The sequence below is a fragment of the Anoplophora glabripennis genome, unplaced genomic scaffold (assembly GCF_000390285.2).
Source record: "Anoplophora glabripennis isolate ALB-LARVAE unplaced genomic scaffold, Agla_2.0 scaffold224, whole genome shotgun sequence".
Lineage (NCBI taxonomy): Eukaryota > Metazoa > Arthropoda > Insecta > Coleoptera > Cerambycidae > Anoplophora > Anoplophora glabripennis.
Genome location: NW_019416317.1, coordinates 307,994 through 333,619, shown reverse-complemented (window position 1 = coordinate 333,619; position 25,626 = coordinate 307,994). Strand labels below are relative to the sequence as shown.

Genomic DNA, 25,626 nt, shown 5'->3' with positions numbered 1-25,626 from the left:
TTTTTCATGTTGCTGCACGAATCTGTAGTCTAGTTTTAAGAAAAAAAATATTTACCTAAAATTATAACCTCTATAATTTACACCGAATTGTCACTATTTACAGCACTGTTGATAGGGTTACTAAATATAGTAACCTTATTTGTAGAGGTAGCAAATGGATTAAAAGTGAAATTTCATGAAAACGATTATATATTTATTAAACCTTTTATCTTATTTGAGATTTGACCAATACATTCATAATTTAGCACAGTAGATGACTGAGTTATTACGTTCGTAAACGTTCACAATGATATATATAACTGTTGAAAAAAAAAGACTTAACCTGATTCTGATAGAAATAATCTATCTACATAAAGCTAGGTTATGTCTGGGTAAGTTTTTTTAAATTAAATATAAAAAAATGTATTAGTCTAATGATAATTCTAATTTTCTAAAAAAAAAACTTATCTAATCTAACTCTATGTAGATAGAAAAATTAATTTATACAGGGTGTTTCAGAAAGACCTCCTCTAAATTCAAGCGGTGATAGTACAACAAAAAATAAGAATTTTTTGTCTTATGAACTATCTGTCTATCTCCTCTTGTTTTCGAGATACAGAGCGACAAAATAGAATTTTTACGAAAATTTCCAAACGGCGCGAAATATTTTTATGAAATTTGGTATTCTGGGGTTTTTAAGGATGCCAAATACGCTGGTCTAATTATTTTTTGGATATTTCATAGATGGCGCTAATTATGCTACATTCCTATTACATTTTAAGTTCTAATTTTTTAAGGTAAGTTTTACCATTCGTGCTCCAATTTCTAATGTGCAATTTTATTTTCCAAAAATAATGTGCTCTTGTTAGAACTTTCTAATGTGGATGGTTTTCGAGAAAGAATAAGGCTTTCAATTGAACTCCTACAGTATTACGGTGTATAAAATAAGTGACTTTTCTCAAAGTAGGCTTATGTCAAAACTTATTGATGGACTTATCATAGACAATGATACATTCTTAGTAGTATTTTAAACTCTAATTAACTTTATATCAAAATTTTAGTGACTGTAATTAGTCATTACTAACAACAGTCACTAACAGTCACTAAAATTTTGATATAAAGTTAATTAGAGTTTAAAATATTATTAAGAATGTATGCGTTGTTTATGAGACATCCATCAATAAGTTTTGACATAAGTCTACTTTGAGAAAAGTAATTAGTCATTACTAACTACAGTCACTAACAATCACTAAATATTTGATTTATTTTGATTAAAAAATCTCCTATTAAAGTGTCTTTCATTCTTAATGAAGCACCCTGTATTATTAATTTATACACAATTGGCCATAAATTTTTAGTTACACCCTGTAGATATAATATTCTCGCCTTAGCTTCCAAAATGTCAGAATAAATGTTCGACATATTTATTTCGAACATCAGTAAATTTCACTAGCATTTATTCGAGACATTGCAACATCGAATATTTTGCAATGATATGAGATGAGATTCTTAATACCTACTTATATAACTTTGTTATAATTTTTGTGACCGACCTTGTCTTTAAACGGTTAAACAGAGTGTTAAAAACACCGTTTCCAACTTAACTGATTCTAAAAAAGAAATGGATAAACAAGTATTAAGTCGATGTAAAAGACGGTGCCGTTACAATTTTTTTACTATTTGCCCTCTTCCAACCACGCCTTAGAGAAATTTGTGAGTCATCCTCTATCCATCTACTTCGTCAAATAATGACTTGTTTTACAGATGTTCATAACGGGTCTTCCCGTTTGCGTTGCATGACTTTTTGTTGAAACTCAAACTTTGTTTGAAATTCATATTGTTAGGTATAATTGAAACAATAAATTTAACGTTATAATAGCTTCGTGCAATCATGATGACAAACCAGCACTAACCTATGTGAAAGAAAGGGTAAGACATATACTGATAGTAGTAGAGTACTTTTAATTTCTGCAAAATCTTCAATATTAAAATATTAATTTTCAAATAAGTAGACTTTTTTAACAACAAAATTTCATTAAAATAATATGGAAACTTATCAAGTTTAAGTATTCATTAAAAACATGGGTAAAAATAATTCACCATTGATTTATGTAAGCTGCTATGCCAGAGGTATTTTGAAATCGTTTACTGAAATTTTAAATAAGTATTTGTCAATTATTCACTTTCTATTTCAACCTTCTGCTAGTGTGAAGGTGTCAATACTAGAGTAGGAACTAATCTTTTGAATTAAATTTAAATATGTAGTTTACAATGAGGCTAAGTACACACTGAAGCCTAGGATTTAGGATTATGTTCAGTGCATATTTGCTACATGGTCAATGCGATATTTTTTATTACTGCAAATTAAATTATTTAAACAGTTCTTGCGATGTATTACATTTTAATTTATTAATGATAATAATAAGACAGATTCCGTCGTTTACAAGGCAGTCAAAATGTCTTATGAATATTATAATTATTTATCTGAACCCAAACAAACAATACACACCATTAATTACATATTATGCAGCTCAGGTAAAACTTTCTCTTATGGCAATCTACTGAAAGGGAAATGGAGGTTACTAAACCCGTTACTGTAGGGACTAAATAATATTTATTAACATCTATCTATGGAATATAGAGACAGATCTAGCAAAAGTAATTTAGATAATTTGAAAATGCTTATATATAGGGTTAACTATACAGTGTGTTTGTAAATAAGTGCGAAATATTTTAGGGGGTGGTTATTTTGTAAAAAAAAGTTCATACAAACGTAGGTTGAAATATGCTTCGTTTCCGAGATAGTGTTTACATTTTAATTTTTGATTTATTTTTATTAACTATTTCAAAGAGTTTTAAAGATATTGACTAGAAATTTGAAATACTCTTTGGAGGGATAAATGTGCATTTTTTGGGATGATCCGAATATTTCTGCTTGCACCAGTGGCGTTCGTACAGAATGCCACAACCCTTTTTAATAAAAAAAATGGTACGTCACTGACTTTTCCCGTTTTGATTTTTATTTAGAAATCTGCCAACAATTCTGAATGAAATTGGTCTCTTCAATTTTTTTCGTAGGATTCACCGTTTTTGAAGAAAAAAATAAAACATATTTTATTGCAAATTGTGTATTTTTAATTTCTATAGATCTAATCTGCATTATCTAGTGGTTGCTATCAGTAGTTCTAAATAAAATACAACCATTAAATTTCGAGTCAATATCTTTAGAACTCTTTGAAATAATTAACAAAAATAAATAGAGAATTAAAATTTAAACACTGTATCTGGGAGACGAAGCATACTTCTATCTACGTTTATATGAACTTTTTTCCTCAAAATAACTTCGGCAACCACCCCTTAAAATATTTAGCACTTATTTATAAACATCCTGTATATAACATTCGAACAAACTTTAATGATAAATTCGACCTCACAAATTAATAAAAATGTTTAAGAAACAGGGTGTTCAAAATTGATGAATATTATTTATATCAAGTTGCAATAAACAGTTGAGGGAAATCACGTTAAGAATATTTTATTTCACTTCATAAACATGTTTATTTCAGTTATTATTAATTACTATTATTTCAAAAATAACTTGACTGCATATTATTCATATTTCTGTTTTAACAATACATATAATAATAGTTGACTATTACATATGTACGTGCGACATTTTGACAAATTTAAAATTTGAAAAGAGAAATAAAATTGCTACATAAAATTACAGCGATCTATTTTAAAATTTTATTTTATTTACACTGTATAAAATACCTGAATTTGCTATAGGATTTTACAACATTTTGAGAAATTAACTTTGCTATGCTATGCTATGTAGAAGGTGATAATATTAAAATTATTTGTGGACATGGTAATAGACAGAGTTCTTGTTTTACGGTTCGTCGCCCCCAATGCCTCATGCAACTAAGGTAACAATACATATTTTTGAGATAAAAACAAGTTTCCTTTTCCTCTTTAAACTGATTCAGAATAATTATTGTGTTGGTTGTGCACGCTCGACTGACTATTAAAAATTATATGGATTGGTAAAAGACGTCGAGTATTTTCCGCCCAAAGGTCAACAAAGACTCCTTCGAAAGGAATAAGTTACCTATATACAGGGTGAAAAATTACAACATTAAGAAGCTTATATTATTCCTTTTACAAGAAAACAGTATAAAGACAAGAAAATAAATTTGCATGTAAACCTTAATTCTTTTTTGTAAACACTTATTTTTTCGAATTAAATGTCATTTTATTAATGTACTGTGCATATCAAATTTCATATCTGTAAATTAATTACCTAGTTCAGAAGATATGTAACAATAATTTTTTTTTAACTTCGTTTTTGACACGTCGTTGTATTAAACCCCATATAAATAATATACTAATAACATATTTCAGTAATGAGTGTGGGTGAAATACAACCTACAAAGTATGTCATATCTTAAATGTCATACTTTATAGGTTATATCTCACCCACACTCAAAACGTGTTGGTAGACAGATATCCAAATAGCTAAATCCTTTGTCGATTGTCTCACCTATGGCATATTGGTGAGAAATAATGTTCAAAACCAGTCTATGTCTGGTGGCGAATGATCTTAACTGTTTACTAGATACCGGGGATGTAATTCAATGCTGGCTTAAGCTGTAACCCACAGAGTAGTTGCTTCCCACAATATATTAGTTAAAAGTTTATAAAATTATGTTAGACAAAGCAATAATTGCAGAGATGGAATTCTTGTGGAACTCCAATATAATTTCATAGTATCACAGTTTTTGCTCTCCTATGAAATTTGATCCTTATAAATAGATGCCGAAATTATATTTTACAAAATATATATAACATGTTATAAAATGTGAAATAAAACATATTTTTTATTGCAGACTTCGGACAGCATCTGCATCTCACAAAGGAGCTTTGCCATTGGGATTTGCGTAGCAGGCGTGATCCTTATGCTATGCGTGGTGTTTGCCATCCTGTGCCTCTTCGCAAGAAGGAGGAAGAAGGCCGTATCAATCCCAGGCAGCTCGATATATAGCGGGCCTTATACCAACACTGCCTACAGTCATACTAGTTGAGGTCATTCCGACAACGAAAAAAGAACAATGCTCAGCTCAAATTATTATGGCTAGGTGTTGTTGATGTACGAACGATATCGACAAATCCAAATATCAACTGCCATATTATTTAATATTAATAGAAGTTTGATATATAGCTTAGGTGCCATTCGGCTCACAGTGCTCATATAGGTTAATCAGTCAATTTTCAAATCTAGTTGTTTACCATAAACACGTTGAATTCTCCAATTTTTGTAATAGTCTGTCCACTTATAAATGTTTCAAAGACCAAATTTTTACCAAAACACGTTAAAACTGGAGCATTTAAAATTTGTAAACAACGAAATACATATTTGCCTTCTTTTTGTTAAGTTTACTTTTGTTACGTAGAGAGCTGGTATTTGAATCACAAATTTTTGAAGAATTACGTAGGTATGTGATGATTAAAAAGTTGAATTTTAAAGTACTATTTGGTGATAAAATCTATGCTGACCTTCTTATAATTTAACGAAACAAGGGATGGTGATGGTTTATTTATATATTTCTAATACTTTTCCAATCCAGGCGATTCGTACAAATTTGCATCCAACTAAAATTTGTATATTTGTACTATTCGCCTTTTTAATGTAATACATTTAACTTTTAAGAAAAATTTATTTCTTTCCAACGAATTAAATAATATTTCTTTTAAGTTAATGAAACATAGACTGAGTTGCAGCCACAATGCATTGGTAAGTCAAGAAAGTCATTAAAAATAATTGTTTCCCTACATTACAGTAATTATATTTAAGAGAAGGCTGCAACTCATCTTTTATTGAATCTTCCGCAATTAATTTGTAACAATAAAAATGCAAATTACCATAACGGACAATTTGCGTATTGGTTCTGAATCACAGTTTCATTATTATGTTGTACATATTTTGTAATGGGACTCTGGTTCTCAACCGCACAGTCTTAACTCCTAAGCTTAAGAGAATTTATTAAAAATATACATAAAGTGAAACTATTGGAAGGTGCTTTAATAAATTTTTATTATAAACATTATATCAATAACAATTATTAAATAATATACAAAGACATTACTGATTTTTCTTTTCTACAAAACTTTACAATAATTCCGAATGTATTCAATGTTTAGTCTCTTTTTTAAAGTACTCCTTTTCGATCCTCTGTACCAAATTAATAAGCTGAGGATAGTTTCTTACAATGTTGGCTAAATCGCTCTTTGGAAGAGGGGTGGTTAGTATCGTGAACAGATGACCAAAAACTAAAGCGTCCAATTCGGTTGGACTAGAAAATTATTAAAGATTATAAACTGGAAATAGATAAACGGCAAATATTTAACGCTACCTGTCGTCGAAAAAGTAATTTTTCCCATCCAATCGAGTGCTGAGTGCTTCGCAGCAATTTTCCACTTCCTGGAAAACTTCTTCCAGAGTCTTATTGTACCAATCCAACGCTTTCAATTTTTTAATCACTTGCCTTTTTTTCACGATATTTTGGAAGTGATTTAATGGCCATGGATAGATTGAACCATTTCTAATACTCGTCACTTCATTATATGTTTCCTTGTCAACCCAACAAATATAAAGCTAATAAAGAAAAAGTACAGATGCAAAGGAGCCTCAATGACACGACAAATATAAAATAAAACCTTACCTCTGCCACCTCAATTACGCTATGAATCAATGACATATATGCCCTCATATCTGCTTTCTGCTCACTGTCCAACTTATCCGTTAGAGATATACCTTTCCCGTTAACAAACTGAACAATGCCTTCCAATTCCGCAGTGACAAAACGGCCTGCTTTAATAAAAGGAACTTTTAAAGTTGGTGACATTGCCTCGGCATTAGCTCTTAGTTCCACTTGGAAGTCAAGATGGCACATCTTGAGAAATGCCTGGACAGCTAAACAATTCGCATTATCAGGTAGAAGGATCTGCTCGACATCATAGGGCTGGAACAACTTAACATCCTTTGGCCATGGTTCTTGAGCTAAAAATATCGAAAATGTAAACAATCTTTAATATATAAATATTCTTAAGAAACCGTACCTCCAAGTTCTACTGTTATTTTGTCAATTAGTGGCATTTTTTATCAAATATATCTATTTATAGTTTATTCATATAATCGGTCACAATTATTGGTTATGTACAACTTGGTCAACTTGTGACAGTAGGTCACAGTAGTTTCAATTTCCAATAATTTCGTAAATTCAGTAGTTCTCAGTGGTCATTTCTTAGGAGATAAATTCACTACCGCACTATTTGAAACGAATGAACTACTACTCCGACTGAACTTCGGCTTTTTCTCGCGAGTGAAGTCGTATGTTGAATTATGTGTAATATGAGTGAAAGAAGAGATTTAAACCACCATATGACAACTAAGATCAAAAGAGATAGAACTAGTAACTAGTCTGATTTTCACCAATATTCAGCCGCGAAAAGAAGCCTATCGTTCAATGTTGGAATATCACAAGCAAGTAGAATTAAATTTTGTGAGAGTACGTAGCTCATAATTTCATTAAAATTCTTCTCTTATGTTTTTTAAAGACAAAATTTAACCGAATGCATATCTGAATAGTATTATTACATTGAATAAAATTGGACATTCATAAAATTTAAAGTGTAACAATAGTTAAGGTTGCTAGCGATCCAACCCCAATGGAATATATAAAATTTCGTGTATATTTTTATTTAAATAGTTATTTATTACTTACTATTTTCAAATGAAGGTGTATCGGTTTCTTCTTCATCTATAATAGAAAAATCTAAAACCATTTCCCCTACGTTCCTGTAGCCCAATATAGTTTTCGTTTCAATATCAACATCTAACTGATTTCTATACTTATCCTCAACCACCCTAGAAGTACTGTTGATATTGTTGATATTTTCCATATTTATTCATTATTTACGATAATTTCTAGTGAAAGTTTTAAATTCGGAATCATTTATCATCCCGCTACATTTCAAAAATTGACACTTGACAGTGTTTCAAAGAAATGATCACGACTGCAGCGACATCACAAAGTTCCGTTCTTTCACAAATTCAACATGTCTAAAAGAGGTGCGTTTATTTTTTTATTGTTTTAATAATCTGGAAAAATTATTACAATCCATCAAAGTATTGTTTATTTGTCGCAAATGTTTCTGATATACATTTATTTGCGTCTTGCAGCTGTATATATTTTAGTGATTAGTGAAAGAAACTATTAAATAGTTTTGGGTACAGTTATAGGTTATGTAGGTATCTAATTTGTTTTTAACATTTTTTAGGACGTGGTGGTTCCGCTGGGGCTAAATTCAGGATTTCCCTGGCCTTGCCTGTAGGAGCAGTTATTAATTGTGCCGATAACACTGGTGAGTTTTTTTCCTGTATTTCTGTATTAGTAGTGAGTAGTATTGCATTAATATACAGACTCATCATTTTTATAGTAAAAAATAAGACAGTAAAGCAATTGTAAATCAATTTTTACATTGAATTTTGAAAATTGTTTGTCTATTTACATTCCTATTCATCTTTTATACTGAAATTCACTTTGAAAGTGTATATTTTGTGAGTTGAAAATTTAACTGTTTACAAGTTGTATATGATTAATAATACACCAAAGCGGTTTAAAAAACAACTAATGCCTTTCTATTAAGTGTTTGAAACAGATACTAGTAAAAAATCACTTATATCGGACTGATTTTGGCATATGTTCGTTGTTTTTTACTTTGGGCTGTTCTATGATGTAATTTTTAAGCAATTAACCATTTTTATTCTTTTAAGGGGCAAAAAACTTGTATGTCATTGCCGTACAAGGAATCGGCGGTCGTCTGAACCGTCTCCCAGCAGCAGGTTCCGGTGACATGATTGTTGCTACCGTTAAGAAGGGTAAACCTGAGCTTAGGAAGAAGGTAATGCCTGCGGTAGTTATCAGGCAGCGCAAACCTTTCCGCAGGAAGGACGGTGTTTTCATTTATTTTGAAGACAATGCGGGAGTCATAGTCAACAACAAAGGAGAGATGAAGGGATCGGCTATCACAGGACCCGTGGCGAAGGAGTGCGCCGATTTGTGGCCCAGGATTGCGTCAAACGCAAGCAGTATATCTTGAGACGTTTATAAGTGATAGTTTGTCAAAAAAAAATGTAAAATTTTAAGATGAATATATTCATTCTTAAACTATGTCGTGGTTTTATTTAGTAGCTTGCACCTTTTTCTTTCTATTTTGAACCATTAATTTGTAATCCCAAAAATGTTTGTAATTTAGCTTCTCTGTTATAAATCCTTCGTTAAATTCATTAAATAAAAAAAGAAATATGTATCTGGGTTGATTTTACTTCAAAATAAAGGTTTCCATGACAGTAGATAAGGAAAAGCTTACTTTTCCAATGCACAGGGTGTTCAAGTTGAAATTTCTTAAAATTGTTTTTTGAATATATTTAAAACATCAAAAGAAAAATAAAAATGTGCGCAGATATTTTACTTTTTAATCCACATGCCTATAGTACAAGGATTATGAATGAGCACTGTTCAGGGGCGAGTAAAACTAGAAAACTAGGCAAGATTTTGCTTCATCATGTGTGTTTTTTTTTTAATTATTCATGATCAAAACTTTTAAACTGATATTTCTGTATACAGAAAATGCCTTTTGCATTTTTTATTTAAAATTATCTACTTTCAAGTGCATCTGAGTGTTTTATCATCCAGGGTGCATTTAAATGAAGGAAGCCAAACAAATTGTTTAATTTTTTTAATATTTTCAATTATGTAAATAAAATGGAAGATATATATTTCGTTTGAAATACAAATACAGTTGTGATTGTGAATCTTCTTACTATTTACAAAATTTCCAAGATACTTAGTGATGTCGAAATTCTGATATTCTAGGGTGTCTAGCATCTCTGCCACTGGGTCGATATAATTGTGTAAAGTGAAATGAAATTCTTATTTTATTTAGATATGTTGCCATTTTGTTTCATTAATATTGGTGCATCAAATTTCTTTAGAGATATATGCATTTTTATGATTAAGATATATTTTAACCCAATTGTATTTTGGCCTCAAGATAATCTAATAGAATTTATGCTCCTTCATTATATAATACACCCTGTAGTTTGTTGTTAGATGGTGAAAACAAAATTTAATCACTTTTTATATTAGGCAACAATAAATAATTATGATCAGTCCTTTTTTTGTGTAAAAAATCCATATTTTATAATTCCTAATTAAAAAAGATGGGGCAAAATTTTACCAAAGTCAGTCAGTTTCACTCACCAATGATTCTGGTTTAGTTACCATTTTGTATTTGAGAAGATAAAAAATCGAGTAATTGTCAATTTGAACGTCCTGTATCTAGTAAACTAATTCCCTGACATTTTTTTTAAATTTGAATTTTATCACCAGGTAAAGTTGGAAGACCAAATATTTATCAGATATCAAAGTGCATTTGTTATTATTTGAAGGGCTTAGTGTGAAATAATGACAAGCCACAATAAATGCAAAATTGTTGGAAATTTTAGTTTGAAGTTTGTATAAAATGTGTAAAATTAACGTTAGATTTGTCTACATTAGTTACAGAAGTACAGATGTTTATGGAATGTACTTGAATAATCATCATGAATAATCATTTTCTTTTAATATTCATTATATGGCTTGTTATATACTCTTGCAAAACTTGAAAATTAAAAAAGTCATATTTCAAGAAAGGGTGGCTTGTCATTGTTTCACACTAAGCGCTTCATTTATTTACTAGTATAGTTTTAATATTGTAAAATATTGTATGGTATACTTGTAGATGGACATAACAAAAAAATGAAATAAACTTTTAATTTTATTTTACTAGTTTCAGAAACAAATAAGTATTTCATATATGTTGCTCTATATTCCTAATTATTATTTTGAAAGCAGTTATTCTTTTTCCCTTTTTTTATGTATAAAAGAAAAATACTCAATTTAATTCACAACAAAACATTAAAATTAAACACCATGGAGGTTATTTTAATAAATATATTTTTTTTGCTATAAAAATTTTTAGTTTACTTATTTACTGCGAGAGAAAAATAGATACACACTCCGGTATGGTCTAGTGGCTAGGATACCTGGCTCTCACCCAGGAGGCTCGGGTTCGATTCCCGGTACCGGAATCTTTTTTTTTATTTTAGCTATAGTTTTTTTTTAATAATTTAATTTTAAATTATATCTCTTATTACTAAATAAATGCTTCAGGAGAAAGATATAATTTTATTCTTCTGGAGTTAAGGAATTAGGTAAATTATGAAGAAAAGTTACAATGATATGGCTGCTACAAAGAGGTATTTATTGGGAAAAAATATTCCAATAGATTGTCTTTTAATTAGTAGATGTAGGTATAATATAATTAATATAATTAATATAATTAATATAATTATATTTTTAATATTGGGAATAACTTGTGCTTTCTTCGTTACTTTACTCAAGCTAGTATTTTTAATATTTACATTATTTTACGATAGTGTTAACTGAAAGTGTCCTCTTCGATCAATGCACTATTCACAAACAACTGATGTATTACTCCTTGTTTTTTGTCACAACAATTCGCCTTTATTATAGCTTTCGAGGAGCCCAGTTCGAACTTCATTTCAGTGCCATCGTCTACAAACGAATTTTCAGCCTCGATAACCTGCCCGTTGACGTGAATGTCCAAAGACTGCTTTTCTACAACAAATTTTGTTTGATCAATAAACAGGGCGATTCATTATTAATATTGCGAAACAATGAAGATGCTTATTTAAAAAATTAAAAATCCTGTAACTTACAAAAGAAAACTTTAGGCTAAAGGCTAAAGGATATTTGGTCCAATTATCGTAATAGGCAATTTATATGAAAATTTAATTTCTATACAACTAAGAGACCAAAAATAATAATAAATATCGTTAACACTATACAAGTTAATTACAGATCTTAAAATAGTGTAAAAAATTTAAATTTTGTCACGTAATCAAGAACGCAATGTGACGTCATTTAGTGCGACTGAGAACATACCCTGATTCCCAACCGCGCGTGTTTCCAAGTGAATTTGGCCGTCTCTAGATTCCTATTCATACTGTCGGGTCCTCTTGTCCCTGCGCCTGACATTCATTTTCTCGATTCTCTATCGCGCTAAATGACGTCACATCCGTTTAAAACATTTATTTTGGGCGCCGAGTTTTAACAATTAACTATCAATTAACAATCTCAAGTTTAACATTATAATTTATTTCATTGAACAATTATTTGACTTACCAAATACTACCCTATACCGTTTCCCTTCAGACAAAACGGCCCAGGACCGTATCGATTGGGACTGCTTTTCCGTGAACTTTTCCAAAGGTTTCCCGTCGACGTATAGACTATAGGAGAAGGTGAAATGGGGCATTGGATCGACCCGTAACACGCATTTTGCGTGTTGCTTTCCTACATTAAATATTTCTTCCCCGACTAGTTTGAACATCCATTCTCGTCTAATTATTTCCTACAAATATAAAATTATACAATAGGAGTGAACATTTAAAACTACTTATGGAATAAACTCTAGGTACAGAATTATTAAATAAAAGTTATAAAAGACATATGACAAAGAAATATCATACGTAGGTTATATTTCTATTAGTAGATTCAGGTATTATTTTTTATATGATATATTTTCCACTATCAGCTCCCCTATTTCTCTTAAAATGCATGTTGTATTAAAAGTTTGCCGCCTCGTTGCCATGACAACCGCCGTAAACAACGCTACGAAGAGAAGCAGCATACAGACTGATTTCAATCTGCGTCAATTGCGTATACTATACATTGTATGGTCCAGGGCATATTCTAAGAAAAATTTATCACTACCCAATTTCAGACTATACAAATCATTATTAATCTATAAGTCTGTTTGGAAATGAAAGAGAGTAATAAAACCCCGAGATAAGAACCGGCCATGGGCGTGGTAATATTTCGTTTCAGGTAATTATCGGGTAACACTAATGCTAACAAAAATGACAGGGATTGGAAAATCGACTATCTACAGACTTTTAAAGGAAACAAAAAATGAACAAGATACTGTAAATCCCCCAAAATCATCTACAGGGAGGTCAAAAGTCGTTATAGATGATTTCTTCAAAAATGTCATTCGCAGAAAAGTACACTCATTTTATTTTAAAAAAGAAATACCAACGCTAAACAAAATTTTAAGTGAACTTTCAGAGGACAACGATTTGCCAAAAATCAGTAGAAGCAAATTATGGGCCGTCTTACGAGAGTTGAATTTTTGCTGGGAAAAGCAGAACAGGAAGTCAGTTCTTATCGATAAAGATGAAATTATTTGTTGGCGAAGATCCTACTTAAGATCAATTAGAAAATTCCGTGACGAAGGGAGGAATATTTATTATCTAGACGAAACTTGGGTCAACGAGGGATATACTGTAACAAAAGTATGGCAAGATAAAAATGTAAAAAGTTTTCGACAAGCATTTTTGGATGGACTTTCAACAGGGTTCAAGGCACCTTCAGGTAAAGGGCGAAGATTAATAGTGACACATATAGGTAGTGCCAGTGGTTTTGTAGATGGCGGTTTACTTTTATTTGAATCTAAAAATACAGGTGACTATCACGAAGACATGAACGCAGATGTTTTCGAAGAGTATTTTACACAGATGTTGGATCTTATTCCTCCGGGGTCTGTAATTGTCATGGATAATGCCAGTTACCATTCACGGCAGACCGAGCGGACGCCTACGACTGCTTGGAGGAAAGCCGATATAATTCAATGGTTATCCGGAAAAAACATTTCTTTTGAAACAAATATGGTGAAAAAGGAACTTTTGACACTTGTCAATCTTAATAAAGATCAGAAAAAATATGTTATCGATGAAATGGCAACAAATCGCCAAATAACGGTACTACGGTTACCACCTTATCACTGTGAACTTAACCCAATCGAATTAGTCTGGGCGCAGGTAAAAGGAGATGTAGCGCGAAATAATACGACGTTTAAATTAAGTGACGTGAAAATTTTGTTAAAAAATTCCTTGGAACGAGTAACTGCAGATAACTGGCAAAGATGTATACATCATGTACAAAAAGAAGAGGAGAAAATGTGGGAACTCGATAATTTAATTGACGTTACTGTGGAACCTATCGTTATCAATCTAGGAGACGAAGATAATTCATCAGAATATTCAGAGGATGAATTTTAATATACCTACTTTTTTATTTTCTTTATTGTACATTTATACAACACTACATTTACTCACCATAATTTGAATTTTCAAAATACATATATTTTTGTGTGGAATAAAAGTCTATTCATTAAATTTAAATAAATATTTTGATAATAATATTGAATAATTTTATTTGAATTACTAAAAACCCTCTTAACCCGGTTATGATGCTTAAAGTAGCCTCATGTTTTGAAATGCTGTTTTTATATTGTTTACTTATAAGAGAAATGGACCGAGAAATTGAAGCGGCATAGACAAAGACGGATTGTCGGGGATTAAATTTTAGCTACCTGCTACAATTTAGTACAACCCGGTCACACAAAGTTTTTTTAAAAGTACACCTCATCTATACCGATAATACATAATATAAAAATATTGAATATAAGCACCAGTACTACATTTATTTACGATTTGCATACATAATAAGCTTTTATTACTCTCATTTCTAAACAGGCTTATAAATATGAATGATTAAATATATATACGAATACCTATTTTTTCAGACATTGAGATGAATGAGAAGAAATTTTGCTTAGAATTTTATTCTGTGCTAAAGTAATATTTATAAAAAAATCTGCTTCTTTTCAAATGTAGAAAAATATTGTTTAATGCATGCTAACCTTGCTACCTTAAGAATTAGTACCTACTACAAACACTCTAATTTACCCAAAAAACTATAATAAGCTAATTCATAAGTAAATATCTAGCGCAAACAAAGGTACAAATAACAAAAGTTTAGCTTACCTTCCCATCCACCCGAACTACCCTTTTGCCGCTAGTGGTCCCATGTTCGAACTCGATCGTGTGCACGCCGTCCAGCAATGGAACGCTCCAGTACGCCACCAGATCCGTCCTTTCCTGGGAAGACGATTGCGACAAACCGCGACCCTCGGCCATGGCTACCAAGGCACTCACTTGGGGATAAGGGAAGAGGTACATCGTAGATTTATTAATTTTCACGTCGCATCGATACCACTTCGGCCTTGATAGCGCGAAACGTAACCATGCAATGAATTATTTACCACTGAAATATTAGTAGTGAACGATTTTTCGCTAGCAATGGCGTAGGCGCTGAACTAATAATAAAGTATTGCAAAGTGTAATAGAAATGAATGGACAAAAAATTTAAATAATTTCTTTCCCAAGGAAAGAAATAAATAAAAGTATTTGGGCACATATGTCACTCAGTTTCTACGAACTAACATAAATCTTACTCCATCATGACACAAATGCTTCACCATAACATAAATGTTGTCTTCCTCTACCATAAATTAAAAGGATATATATCAACTTCGAGTTGCTATACACGTAAGCCATTTTTGAAACCTGAAAAATTAATATAAACACTATCGCAAAAACGTTAATACTAAAATCGGATTTCAGTATTCGGAATCGCCTGAAGCTACGTGGAGAATGAGCGCATTGCTAATGACGCTAGAGACTACAGTAGCCCAGCAAAGTAAAAGTTCAAAATACTATAACTTTAATAATTTTTTCTCACTAAAGATTTTACAAATTTTTTTTTTACGATATTGACCTATTTTTCATGACGCAACTATTCCCAATTTTTTTTATTTTAATATGTTATCAATAACCCTGAATAAATAAGGGTGTTGATGTTTAAAAAGTATTCAAATATCCTTAACGATATTTGATGTAAATAAATTAAATTTAATCTAATAATTTACCTAATTAAAACAAAAATTAATTTATCGACTGACAAATATGTCAACTAGCTAGTGCGTACCTATGCAGACAATTTAACACGCCACTGCACTGTGACGCTCAATACGGGTAGGTATATCCTGTAAAATTAATGTTTGTATTGAAGCAAGCTGGTATCGTACCGTAAACCAGATTTTCCATAAAACGTTTTATTGGATTTTACTAAAAACAGATCATAACGCTGGTACTATACGTAAATAAATCAATATGTTTAGTGAATGACTCTATTGCTATGCTACCTAATATCTAAAACAGCAAGGGAGATAAAAGCAAAGTGTTTTTTATTTTCCTAAAATTTGAACACCTTGTAAACGTGATTTACTTTTTAACTTTTTTGGGGGGGAGGGGATTTCGGATTAAAATTATATTTCACTTTAGGGCCGATTGCTCCGATCAAATATAGGTAAGCTCGGTTTTGCAATAAATCACGTTAAAATTGAATTGTAGTTTTTAATAGTTATTTTGAGTATATACTTTCTGAATATGAATATGAAAAGTATGCTAAATAAGCCCATTGTACGTTTAAGAAGTTTAAACTTTGCTTTGCCATCGTGTAACGTAACTTTTCTAATATTACATTCTGTGTTGTTTTTGTCTCTTAATAAATGAAATAATTTATTTTTTTTTCTTTTTCTATTTTTCAGTGTTAACGATGTAGCTCGCTGAGTAGTTATTTCTGACAATACCATTAGTTAAAAATGTTTTATTCACCATTTATATTTTTAGAAAATTAACTCTCAAGTACAGTTTATAATGTGCAATAAAAAACCAACAATTCAATAGAATACTTTATTAAACCATTTACATTATAAAAATATATATTTTATTAATTTATTGATTACATTATTATTGTTTATGTGTTCAAACTACAACCATTAAAACCATATGAAAATACAAAATAAAGTTCAGTTCTTCCTCAAGTAGAACGCAATGTCCAATTTGATGAAATTAAAAAATTACTTTAGTTCCTTAGCCGGTAGTAGAGTTCCAGAGCAAGTGCCAAATCCAATATTGTAATCGTCTCCCTCGCAAACGGCCTTCATGGTAACAGTGTCGTCATCCAAAAGAAATTTTCTTTGAGAACCGTCTAGCAATACCAAAGGCTTTGTTCCCTTCCAGGATAATTCAAGCATCGATCCATATGAGTCAGATGTCTAAATAAAAATAAACTGTTAAAAAAAAAGGTTGAAAAATAAAATTTTGTATCAACAACTCAAACTAACTCGACAATTTCCGTGTAAATATGGCAGTTTTTACTTAGTGCTTCTCTAGAACACACTTACATCTCCACTTATGGTACCACTTCCCATTAAATCACCAGGATTGACATTGCAACCGGTTATGGTGTGATGAGCCAGCTGTTGCTTCACTGTCCAATATAAATATTTGTAATTAGAGCGGCATACAGTCGTTGAAACGTTACTTCCTTTAGCTGAAAATATAAAAGTAAGTAAAATAAAATTATTCAAGACAAATTCTTCGATTTCAGTTACTTTAAACTTACGAGCTATATCTACTTGCAAATTGATATCAAAATTGTATTTGTCGGAATGCTTCAAGTAGGGAAACGGTTCTGGATCTTGTGGATAATTGTCCACGATGAATGGCTCCAAGGCAAAGGTAGTGACTACCCACGGAGATATTGTTGTTCCTAAATTCTTAGATGTAAAGGGTCCCAAGGGTATATACTCCCACTTTTGGATGTCCCTTGCTGAAAATTTATTGAGTATAAAAGATTTGTAATCGCATTGTTAAAGAAAATATAAACTAAAAAGTATAATTAATGATGAGATAGTTAGATACAGGGTTTTCATTTATATTTTGACACATAGATAGAGGTTTATTGTATAGGAATTGGAAAAAAAAATGTATATGCCCCAGCAAACGTTATAGATGTGTTGGTAATTGATTCTCTACATTTGACCTTGAACTGACCTTAACCCAGAGCTGACCGGGTCAAATTTACAACGGATTCGAACAAGCGACCACAAAAACACAGATATATGGGTTTACTTTCTTGGCAATTGATTCTCTACGTGTGACCTTGAACTGACCTTAACCCAGAGCTAATCGGTTAAAACGGACACCGGATTCGGATTCAGCGACCCCAAAAACATATAGATACCAGGGTCTTGTCTTTCGGACCTGCCAGTTTTTTTTTAAGGGGCTGTGATTATTAAAGGTAAACCCATAAAACTTTATATCATAGTTAACCTAAAACGCTTTATTTAAATATGTAAAAATATATAAGGTGTTCACATCAATGTTTGTGTTCACATCACATTTATTTATTATAGAGTCCAAAACAGGGAAAAATAGGGAAAACTCTAAATCATTTATAAATAAATGATTTGAAACATTTTTCCAAACTCACCACTCCAATCATTCATAATGACAAATCCAAAAATATGCTCATGTGCTTTTTCGACAGGAATGGGTTCTCCCACTTTGGTCGAACCTCCGACAAAGAAGGCCATTTCTAATTCAAAATCCATCAGTTTGGATGGTCCAAAAACTGGCGGCGTTCCTGATAATTCTCGTGGTTATGTAATTTGTTATTTTCTTTTTTAACCAAATGGCTTACCGTCTACTATAGTAGTCTGTCCATAAGGTCTCTGTATGGGAGTTCCTGAAATTAACACAGAACTGGCTCTGCCATGGTATCCGACTGGTAAATATTTCCTTAAAGAAAATTACATTCTATGCTGTAGTTGGTTTATTAAAAAATAAAACATTTTGCTAACAAAATTATTTTTAAATGTTTAATTTGGAAATAGCATGGTCAATTTTATATAAAACGTTTCTGTTATAACAGAAATCCCTTACCAATTAGGCATCAAAGCATTTTCCTTGCTTCTAAACATAACTCCAACATTGGTAGCGTGATGTATCGAGGAATAAAAGTCTGTGTAATCCCCTATTTTAGCTGGTAAATGCATAATTGATTCAGATTGTAGAGCAAACGCTCTGAAATAGTAAATTTATTAATAAAAAAGAAGAAAAAAATACAAAAACAAATGCCTTCCTTTGATCCCTACCTAGATCGAAGGTCAGAATTATTCTGAAGTGTAGGATTGCCTTCTGACAAAAGGCTTTGTATTGTTTCCCTCGCTTCCTTCCAAGCTTTAGGTGTTAAGGCCATAAAGCTGTTCAAAGTTTGCTAAAGTAATAAACAGAATTAGAGGGAAGCGTTTTGTTTTTTCTTATACTATTTAACTCACTTCTCTAAATACATGTTGATGATTTTTCAGTTCTGGTCCTGTGAATAGGTGAGCAATCTCGCTTAAATCTAAAATTCCATCTGCAATTGCCACACCAATTCTAGGAGTCGGCTGGAAATTTTATATATTATTAACGTTTTACTATGTTATTTTATATACCAAAACTTTTAGAATAATTTTGTAACATTTTAATTTGTGCGCCCAATAGGCGGAGACATCTATGCCATATTAAATCAACTAAGGAGTATTTCAGTCTTGCAGCATATACAACATGGAAGAAGCACTGAGTGTTAAAAAGTGTAGACGCTGTAGAGAGAAAATGCGATAGTTTGGGTATTCGCTCTTTCTCTCTAATCGTTGAGAAAGGTCAATGTTCCGTCGTCGTATAAAATGTTTTCTTTGTTTCTGTTTTTATAGTCTGCCGATAGATGGCAACACCAACAATAGTCTCAGCCTCATTGACATTTAGAGATGTGACCAAATTACCAAATAATTTACTATAATTGTGTCTAGTATTTCTATTTTTACTTGTGTTGTAGTACTTTTGATTTGTAGTAATTAAAAATAAGTCTGAATATGCTTATTATAGTTTCGGATAGGTAAATAAAGGCAATTTAAAATTCTAACGCGTAGATTGTTTACATTTTATAACTAACCAGTAGACACAGATAAACGTGGAAAACATGGATAAAACATGCTTTTACTTACATTTGAAGGAGTAGAAAACACTCCGTAAGGCAAATTTTCAATTGGAAAGTCACAATATTTAGAATATTTTAAAAAACAAACCATTTTTGCATTACTATTAGACTAAACAAAGTTGTTATGTACTTTATGATGACAAAAGCGTTGTTGACTGAGGTATCAAGGACTATTTTGCTTTTATCTAGTTTTAATAATAATAACAGCATTAATTTATTTTAATACATTCTAATTTACGATTCTGAAAAACTGGTTAATCAGATAAAAGTTATATCATAACAAGGGCGTAGCTAGATTTTTTTCCAGCGAGAGCAAAACAAAAATAGGTACGTAATATAAACTACTTATTAAAAAATGGCAGGAAAGAGATAAAAAATATTTAAGATATTCATGACACTATTTTTATTTTTTTGATAATGTACACATTTATTACAATATAATTTCGCATCTTTTAGAATTCGATGCTATTCACTGCAAGCAACTAGGTATTTTCTACTTTTGTAATTTCGTATTAACAAACATTCATATATTTTAAAACGTTATAAACCAGCTTTTATAACGAGTTAAAAAAATTACATTTAAATACATTAATTACAGTCGGAGATCAAAATTTGTTACAAGTATACAGGGCACTCCAAAAAATAACCAAAATTTTTATTTTGAATATAACTTTTATTAAAATATTTATTAGTAAGTTTTTTAGCTGCTAGTATACTTTTCTTCTGGCTGTTATACCCAGTTATATACAAAATAAAAATATACAGCCATTTTTTAATCACCCTGTAGGTACAGAACGGTAGTATTGCTTAGCTTCATGTAGAGTTTCTACCGTAATGTGAAATTTCTGAATACATCATGGAAGACATTGATTTTGTAATGGAAAACTACGATGTCAACGAAATGCTACAGATGACAAAACATACAAACAACAAATTAATCAGCTGTAGATAATTTTGTACAAAATCAAACATCTGTACAATAAATTTTTATGGATAAAAACGTTTACTTAGCTAGGTACTGCCCAAAATTTATTTCAGAGAAATATCAAAATTTTTCTGAGCAGTACGTATCAATAATAATAATATTAAACTATTAATTGGCAGTTTCAACAACTTTTTGTTACTAACAATTTATCAAAACTCATACACATAGACACATATTGTTGTATACCAAAGAATATAGGGTTGTCCACTATAAATATCACCCTCTATTTCCCTGTATTTTTGGAAGTAGGGAAAAATCGGGCTATTAAAAGTGTGGCAAATTTCAATGTTCTAATATCTTGTGAAAACAATTGAAGGTTGGGTTACGAAGATGAAGTCTTAATAGGGATTTTTCTAAATAGATGGCTCTATTCAAATATCTAAAAATATACAGGGCGTTAAAATACAAAAAGTGTAATTTTTATTCTTACATATTTTTTTCATATATATCTGAAAATAAGAGTGACAGTAATCGTAGACCACCAGGTATTTTAATTGATTCATTACAATACATTCATATCTGCCCTTTTTGGTAGCAAAGCAGAGCAAAACATTTTCCTATTTTCCAATGCAGCTGATGGTGTTTTGTTTTTACAGTGACTTGAAGCAACCGCGGATGAAATATACAGTGAGCCAATAGAAGTTGTTGTTTTAAGATAGAATAATTATTTCGATAAAAAAATAGGAATAGATCAATATTAATTTTTCTTCTTCCATATATCGTTATCCTGAAATTTTTAAAGAGTGATTAATTAGATAAACAAAAAGGCACTTTGAATTATATTTTACGTGAAGACTTCTTAACTTTGTTCCTATTTTTACTGTTCGTTGTAACATGTTGATATCTGTTGATCATTAAAAAACTACTCCAGTTTTTTCATTAAAATAATTATTAAGGCTCAAAACAAGTTTGTTTATGAACGTACCGTGCCTGTGTCTGCAATGAGTTTTGAGCCTTTACAACTTAATATAGGGATAAGTTACATATAAAAATTTGCAGCAGTTAACAACATTAATAGATATACTCAACAAACATAATAAAGCACCTTGTTTGGAAGGTATTTGTGCATGATAATTAAATATGTCTATGCTTTGATATAATAAATTTATCAACAGAACAATTATCTTTCTATACACTTTATTGCGTTAGCTACACATTTTTAACCATATATTAGAAGTATACGCTACTGCACACACATATAGTGTTTTTGGTATTTTTTTCTAGCGGTTATTTTTACATTTAGGACATATTTAACAGTGACAGGGTTATTTTGGGGTTAACATAACTGTAGTACTAAAATAAGATATCACATATTTTATAAACACGACATCTAATATCCGAAAGGAAGTTGCTAAGTTTTCTCTCAGTGTATTTAACTCTAAGCTAAACTACGATGATATGTTTTAGCTGATAAAATTGGTTTCGCACGGCGTGCACGACGGCGACGCTTAGCGATATTAATTGATGCTCTTGCTTTTTGTTTAGCTGTCATTTAGGTTCTGAAATCATATGTTTCAAGATTTGGTAGCAGATTACAGATTACTTTTTTGTGCTGTGTGAATGTTAACGATTGAGGATGTGTTGAATCAAAGTTAGTTACGAAATTCCTGTTTTAAGAACACGTTGTGCATTTTTTATTTTTCGTAACAGCTGATAAGTCATTGTTAAAATAGTATCGAATAATGTCTCAAAATTTCAAAAGTGGGATGAAATTTTTAAGGTCCGGTGCAAAATGCAGAAAAGTCGAGGTAATTTCAAAACTATAAATTTTAAACACCACCGAAGATGTAAATAATAATGTAGAATCTTCAAATTAAATATTGTTAGTATTTATATCACCAAAATATGATAGTTTGATACTTGTCACATTTAAAACCAAAATTAAGTATACTTCATTGCAGCTAAATAAAGTATAATTTGTTGTATTAAGGAGATAGATTGAAAAATGCCTTTGTCAGTCCGTTTTTTGTTGTTTTTTGTTCGTCGTAACATAAAGTTAATGTTATTTAAGTAGTAAACCCTAAATGTTTAAATGTTGTCTTTGTAGAACAATGTTTTTCTTAAGCGCCCGCCGTTAATAAAAAATATAAAAAATTACGAGTTAGTTTTAATTTTTTGGCTAGAAATCTTTTGTATTTATCCACAGTGAAGGTCTTGTCGTTCGAAGTCAGGGTAATTAAATATTGACACACGTTCTGTCTTAGAAGTCGACCTAATTGACAATAAATTTATCTAAGTCTTATCCGACAAATGGTCGGAAAGTTTAAATTCCTCTATTTATTTTAATTGACACACTTGACGTAGTTGTGAATTAAATTACATCGTGGAATGTTCTATTCATTAAAACAATACGAATTTATCTATTTGTATTCCCAGAAACTAGACAATTTAATATTCATGCTTCCAATTGACTCCTGCTTTGAAACATTTTTTTCTACTTATACTCTCTTGTACTTCATTGCCTGGATAGCCCCATTTAAAGGGAGCTGGTGTGTAAATCTAACCCTACTTTTTACAAACAATGCAGAAAAGACTTGAGAGAAAACTTAGAAGGTGTAAATTTAAGGCATCTAAATTCTCTAATCATTCCAAAATTATTTTTCCAGTACGAGCTACCTGAACCAAGATAGCATCGAAATGAATGATTTGAAAATAACAAATATACACTGAATTAGCTTAGAAGCTCTAGCTCTATTATCGCTCTAGTTCTTTTGAGCAATAACGATAGACTGACAAGTTCCTTAACATTTTTCCACGCTAATAGAAACATAGGTAGTAAATAATATCTATAAATCCAGCCCGTTCCTATCGTTTCATAGAATTTAGATGCTTACTCTATTCTGCAAAGGAAGAACGTTTATTTAATTACTACTTTACAAATCGTGTCCGAGACGGTCCATTTCGTCCAGAAGGAAATCGACGTCATCCTCCGTTACCGCAGCCGAAGAGATGATATTCCTGAAGAAATTTGGTCTTCTGTCATCTGGTTGGTAGCCCACCATCAAAGTGCCCGACTGCATCATCCTCGCTTTCAAGATGGGGCACATCTGAAAACAGGTTTTGCCACATGCTACAAACGTGTTTTTAATCAAATTTGTGCAAGTATATAACATCAATTAATAATCTTTCAAAAGGGTAGTACAGAGCTTCAAATTAAACAATTTCCATTAAACAACCTGTGGTCTAGAAAATCCATCAAGAATTATTACGCGAAACTTAGGTCGATCCTGTATCCCCTCGCTTAATCACCGCGAAAATTGGTCAGATGCCTGGAGCAATTGCGTGCGAGATAATTTTCATAGCCGTTTAGAAGCATACTGTGGAAATAGTTTCTTGCAATTTTTGAAAAATTACCTAATATTGATTTTTGATAAGTAGTTTATTTATATTGTTTTTTATTAATTTCAGGTCTAGCGGCGTTTGAACAGTTTCAAACCGTATCTAAGAATAATTTAAAATAAAATAAGGGTTACGTTTGCTAAAAATCCCTCTTCTGTAATTTGTGTGATAAAAATGAGGTATTCTCAAATATCCTGTTTGGACCTTTAAAAGAACATTTACATGGTCTGAAATTTACCAGTGATGATGCACCCGAAACGCTGCAAAGCAGTTAAAAGCAGCTAAAACATTGCACTAAAGAGCTTATTTCAAAGAGTTTTATGACTGTGCCAATAAATAGGACACAAATGTCTAGCATATTTGTAATAATATTATTAAATATCAACTGTTATTAACCGAATTTATTTACTTAGTAGTTATCTACAGGAACTGTTATCTACCGTGCTCAGAGATACGACACTAACCTTTCCCAGCTCTTGCTCCCTTTGGGGTCCATGGGGCATCTTCCTCAGACGCGTGGGGATGTACCAGAAGCTGACGTTTACCATCTCTGGTTCCATGATCAAATAAAATTTGTCCGGTTGCTCTTTGATGCGCTTTACCATATACTCCGTTAGTTCCATCAACTTGTCCATGAGAATCTCAAATCCACGATCTCCCTGCGAGCATTTTTTAAATACTTATTTAACTGTTTTCTGTTAATTAATTTTGGAAGTCTTTAAAAATCGTTTGATTATAAACAAATTAAAATAAATAATGAGAAATTCGTTTACGCACTGTGCGATGTACTCTAAACAGTTATAATGATATATTAATGTATTTGTAGGCATTGGATAATTAACAAAACACACACACACGTGTATGTCATGTATTTATGCTCAATTGAACTTTATAAAGCTGTAGTAATTAAAAGAAGCGGGAACATCGTTATCAGCAATAGAAATGACATCGCGAGAAAGCTAGTAAACATGTCCCCAGTGGCGCAATTGGTTAGCGCACGGTACTTATAAGACAGTAGTCGTGAGCAATGCCGGGGTTGTGAGTTCGAGCCTCACCTGGGGAATAGCTTTTTTTATTTTCTATACTTTTACAATTTTATTTTTATTAAAAAATACAATATGTGAAAAATGTGTTTATATTAAAAGTATTGGTTTAAATATTTGGATATGAAAGCATTTTTATTTTTGTCGTAAACTCACATACCTTTGCCCTCCACTGTAGCCATAGTTTGAAGATGTCGTTGTGTCGGCCACACTGAATGACTTTGTCGCCAGTGTCGTACCTGATGTCGTAGAGTTTGTCTTGCATGAAGAGGTAGTCGGCTGACATTTGGTTACAACTCATCAGCAAACCCTGAAGCAAAATTTCGTATCAACGTTTATTCATAGGCAAAAAAAAGAAATC

At 31.3% G+C, this 25,626-nt stretch overlaps 6 protein-coding genes and 2 non-coding genes across 9 annotated transcripts in view; 4 read left to right on the top strand and 4 right to left on the bottom strand.

The window, feature by feature from the left end:
• Positions 1 to 6,121, top strand: part of LOC108907853 — a 37,067-nt gene extending 30,946 nt beyond the window's left edge. The window contains exon 8 of the mRNA XM_018711679.2: positions 4,869 to 6,121. Coding sequence (XP_018567195.1) covers positions 4,869 to 5,063 — 195 coding nt within the window. The 3' untranslated portion in view covers positions 5,064 to 6,121. The remainder of the gene's footprint in view (positions 1 to 4,868) is intronic.
• A 29-nt stretch (positions 6,122 to 6,150) lies between these two features.
• Positions 6,151 to 7,232, bottom strand: LOC108907854 (metaxin-2). The gene is made up of 4 exons (XM_018711680.1): positions 7,099 to 7,232; positions 6,702 to 7,039; positions 6,393 to 6,634; positions 6,151 to 6,332 (listed from the first exon to the last, which is right to left on the bottom strand). Exons 1-4 carry the CDS (start codon positions 7,133 to 7,135, stop codon positions 6,170 to 6,172), a joined length of 780 nt encoding a protein of 259 aa, XP_018567196.1. The 5' UTR covers positions 7,136 to 7,232; the 3' UTR covers positions 6,151 to 6,169.
• An 808-nt stretch (positions 7,233 to 8,040) lies between these two features.
• On the top strand, positions 8,041 to 9,212 carry LOC108907834 (60S ribosomal protein L23). The gene is made up of 3 exons (XM_018711651.1): positions 8,041 to 8,110; positions 8,320 to 8,403; positions 8,816 to 9,212. Exons 1-3 carry the CDS (start codon positions 8,098 to 8,100, stop codon positions 9,139 to 9,141), a joined length of 423 nt encoding a protein of 140 aa, XP_018567167.1. The 5' UTR covers positions 8,041 to 8,097; the 3' UTR covers positions 9,142 to 9,212.
• Positions 9,213 to 11,101: 1,889 nt separating this feature from the next.
• On the top strand, positions 11,102 to 11,173 carry Trnae-cuc. Its single transcript has one exon. It is a non-coding gene; the product is annotated as a tRNA-Glu (tRNA).
• A 209-nt stretch (positions 11,174 to 11,382) lies between these two features.
• LOC108907842 (fas apoptotic inhibitory molecule 1) lies at positions 11,383 to 15,226 on the bottom strand. The gene is made up of 3 exons (XM_018711661.1): positions 14,996 to 15,226; positions 12,291 to 12,519; positions 11,383 to 11,723 (listed from the first exon to the last, which is right to left on the bottom strand). Exons 1-3 carry the CDS (start codon positions 15,188 to 15,190, stop codon positions 11,524 to 11,526), a joined length of 624 nt encoding a protein of 207 aa, XP_018567177.1. The 5' UTR covers positions 15,191 to 15,226; the 3' UTR covers positions 11,383 to 11,523.
• Positions 15,227 to 16,777: 1,551 nt separating this feature from the next.
• LOC108907833 (fumarylacetoacetase) lies at positions 16,778 to 20,053 on the bottom strand. 2 transcript variants are annotated; one of them, XM_018711649.1, is made up of 9 exons: positions 19,906 to 20,053; positions 19,198 to 19,308; positions 19,015 to 19,136; positions 18,803 to 18,943; positions 18,561 to 18,658; positions 18,351 to 18,512; positions 17,481 to 17,687; positions 17,260 to 17,408; positions 16,778 to 17,130 (listed from the first exon to the last, which is right to left on the bottom strand). In XM_018711649.1, the coding sequence occupies exons 1-9, from the start codon at positions 19,987 to 19,989 to the stop codon at positions 16,933 to 16,935; spliced, it is 1,272 nt and encodes a 423-aa protein (XP_018567165.1). In that variant the 5' UTR covers positions 19,990 to 20,053; the 3' UTR covers positions 16,778 to 16,932. The 2 variants fall into 2 exon arrangements, with proteins under 2 accessions (XP_018567165.1, XP_018567166.1); XM_018711650.1 differs by having other exon boundaries at positions 18,351 to 18,503.
• Positions 20,054 to 20,522: 469 nt separating this feature from the next.
• Positions 20,523 to 25,626, bottom strand: part of LOC108907856 (glutamate decarboxylase) — a 61,271-nt gene continuing 56,167 nt past the window's right edge. Inside the window, exons 8-10 of the mRNA XM_018711683.1 lie at positions 25,426 to 25,575; positions 24,687 to 24,881; positions 20,523 to 23,930 (exon numbers count right to left, since the gene is read on the bottom strand). Coding sequence (XP_018567199.1) covers positions 23,757 to 23,930; positions 24,687 to 24,881; positions 25,426 to 25,575 — 519 coding nt within the window. The 3' untranslated portion in view covers positions 20,523 to 23,756. The remainder of the gene's footprint in view (positions 23,931 to 24,686; positions 24,882 to 25,425; positions 25,576 to 25,626) is intronic.
• On the top strand, positions 25,194 to 25,285 carry Trnai-uau. The gene is given in 2 exon segments: positions 25,194 to 25,231; positions 25,250 to 25,285. It is a non-coding gene; the product is annotated as a tRNA-Ile (tRNA).

Excerpts from the sequence above, each read along its gene's own strand:
- LOC108907854 (XM_018711680.1), bottom strand. The coding sequence starts at position 7,135 with ATGCCACTAATTGACAAAATAACAGTAGAACTTGGAG. Across the intron at positions 7,040-7,098 it reads AATAACAGTAGAACTTGGAG|CTCAAGAACCATGGCCAAAG; the intron begins GTACGGTTTCTT and ends CGATATTTTTAG. Across the intron at positions 6,635-6,701 it reads GCGTAATTGAGGTGGCAGAG|CTTTATATTTGTTGGGTTGA; the intron begins GTAAGGTTTTAT and ends TTTCTTTATTAG.
- LOC108907834 (XM_018711651.1), top strand. Across the intron at positions 8,404-8,815 it reads TAATTGTGCCGATAACACTG|GGGCAAAAAACTTGTATGTC; the intron begins GTGAGTTTTTTT and ends TATTCTTTTAAG.
- LOC108907842 (XM_018711661.1), bottom strand. The coding sequence starts at position 15,190 with ATGTACCTCTTCCCTTATCCCCAAGTGAGTGCCTTGGTAGCCATGGCC. Across the intron at positions 12,520-14,995 it reads TAGTTCGGGTGGATGGGAAG|GAAATAATTAGACGAGAATG; the intron begins GTAAGCTAAACT and ends TTATATTTGTAG. Across the intron at positions 11,724-12,290 it reads ACGGTATAGGGTAGTATTTG|AAAAGCAGTCTTTGGACATT; the intron begins GTAAGTCAAATA and ends AATTTGTTGTAG.
- LOC108907833 (XM_018711649.1), bottom strand. The coding sequence starts at position 19,989 with ATGGTTTGTTTTTTAAAATATTCTAAATATTGTGACTTTCCAATTGAA. Across the intron at positions 18,944-19,014 it reads AATTCTGACCTTCGATCTAG|AGCGTTTGCTCTACAATCTG; the intron begins GTAGGGATCAAA and ends TTACTATTTCAG. Across the intron at positions 18,659-18,802 it reads AATGCTTTGATGCCTAATTG|GAAATATTTACCAGTCGGAT; the intron begins GTAAGGGATTTC and ends ATTTTCTTTAAG.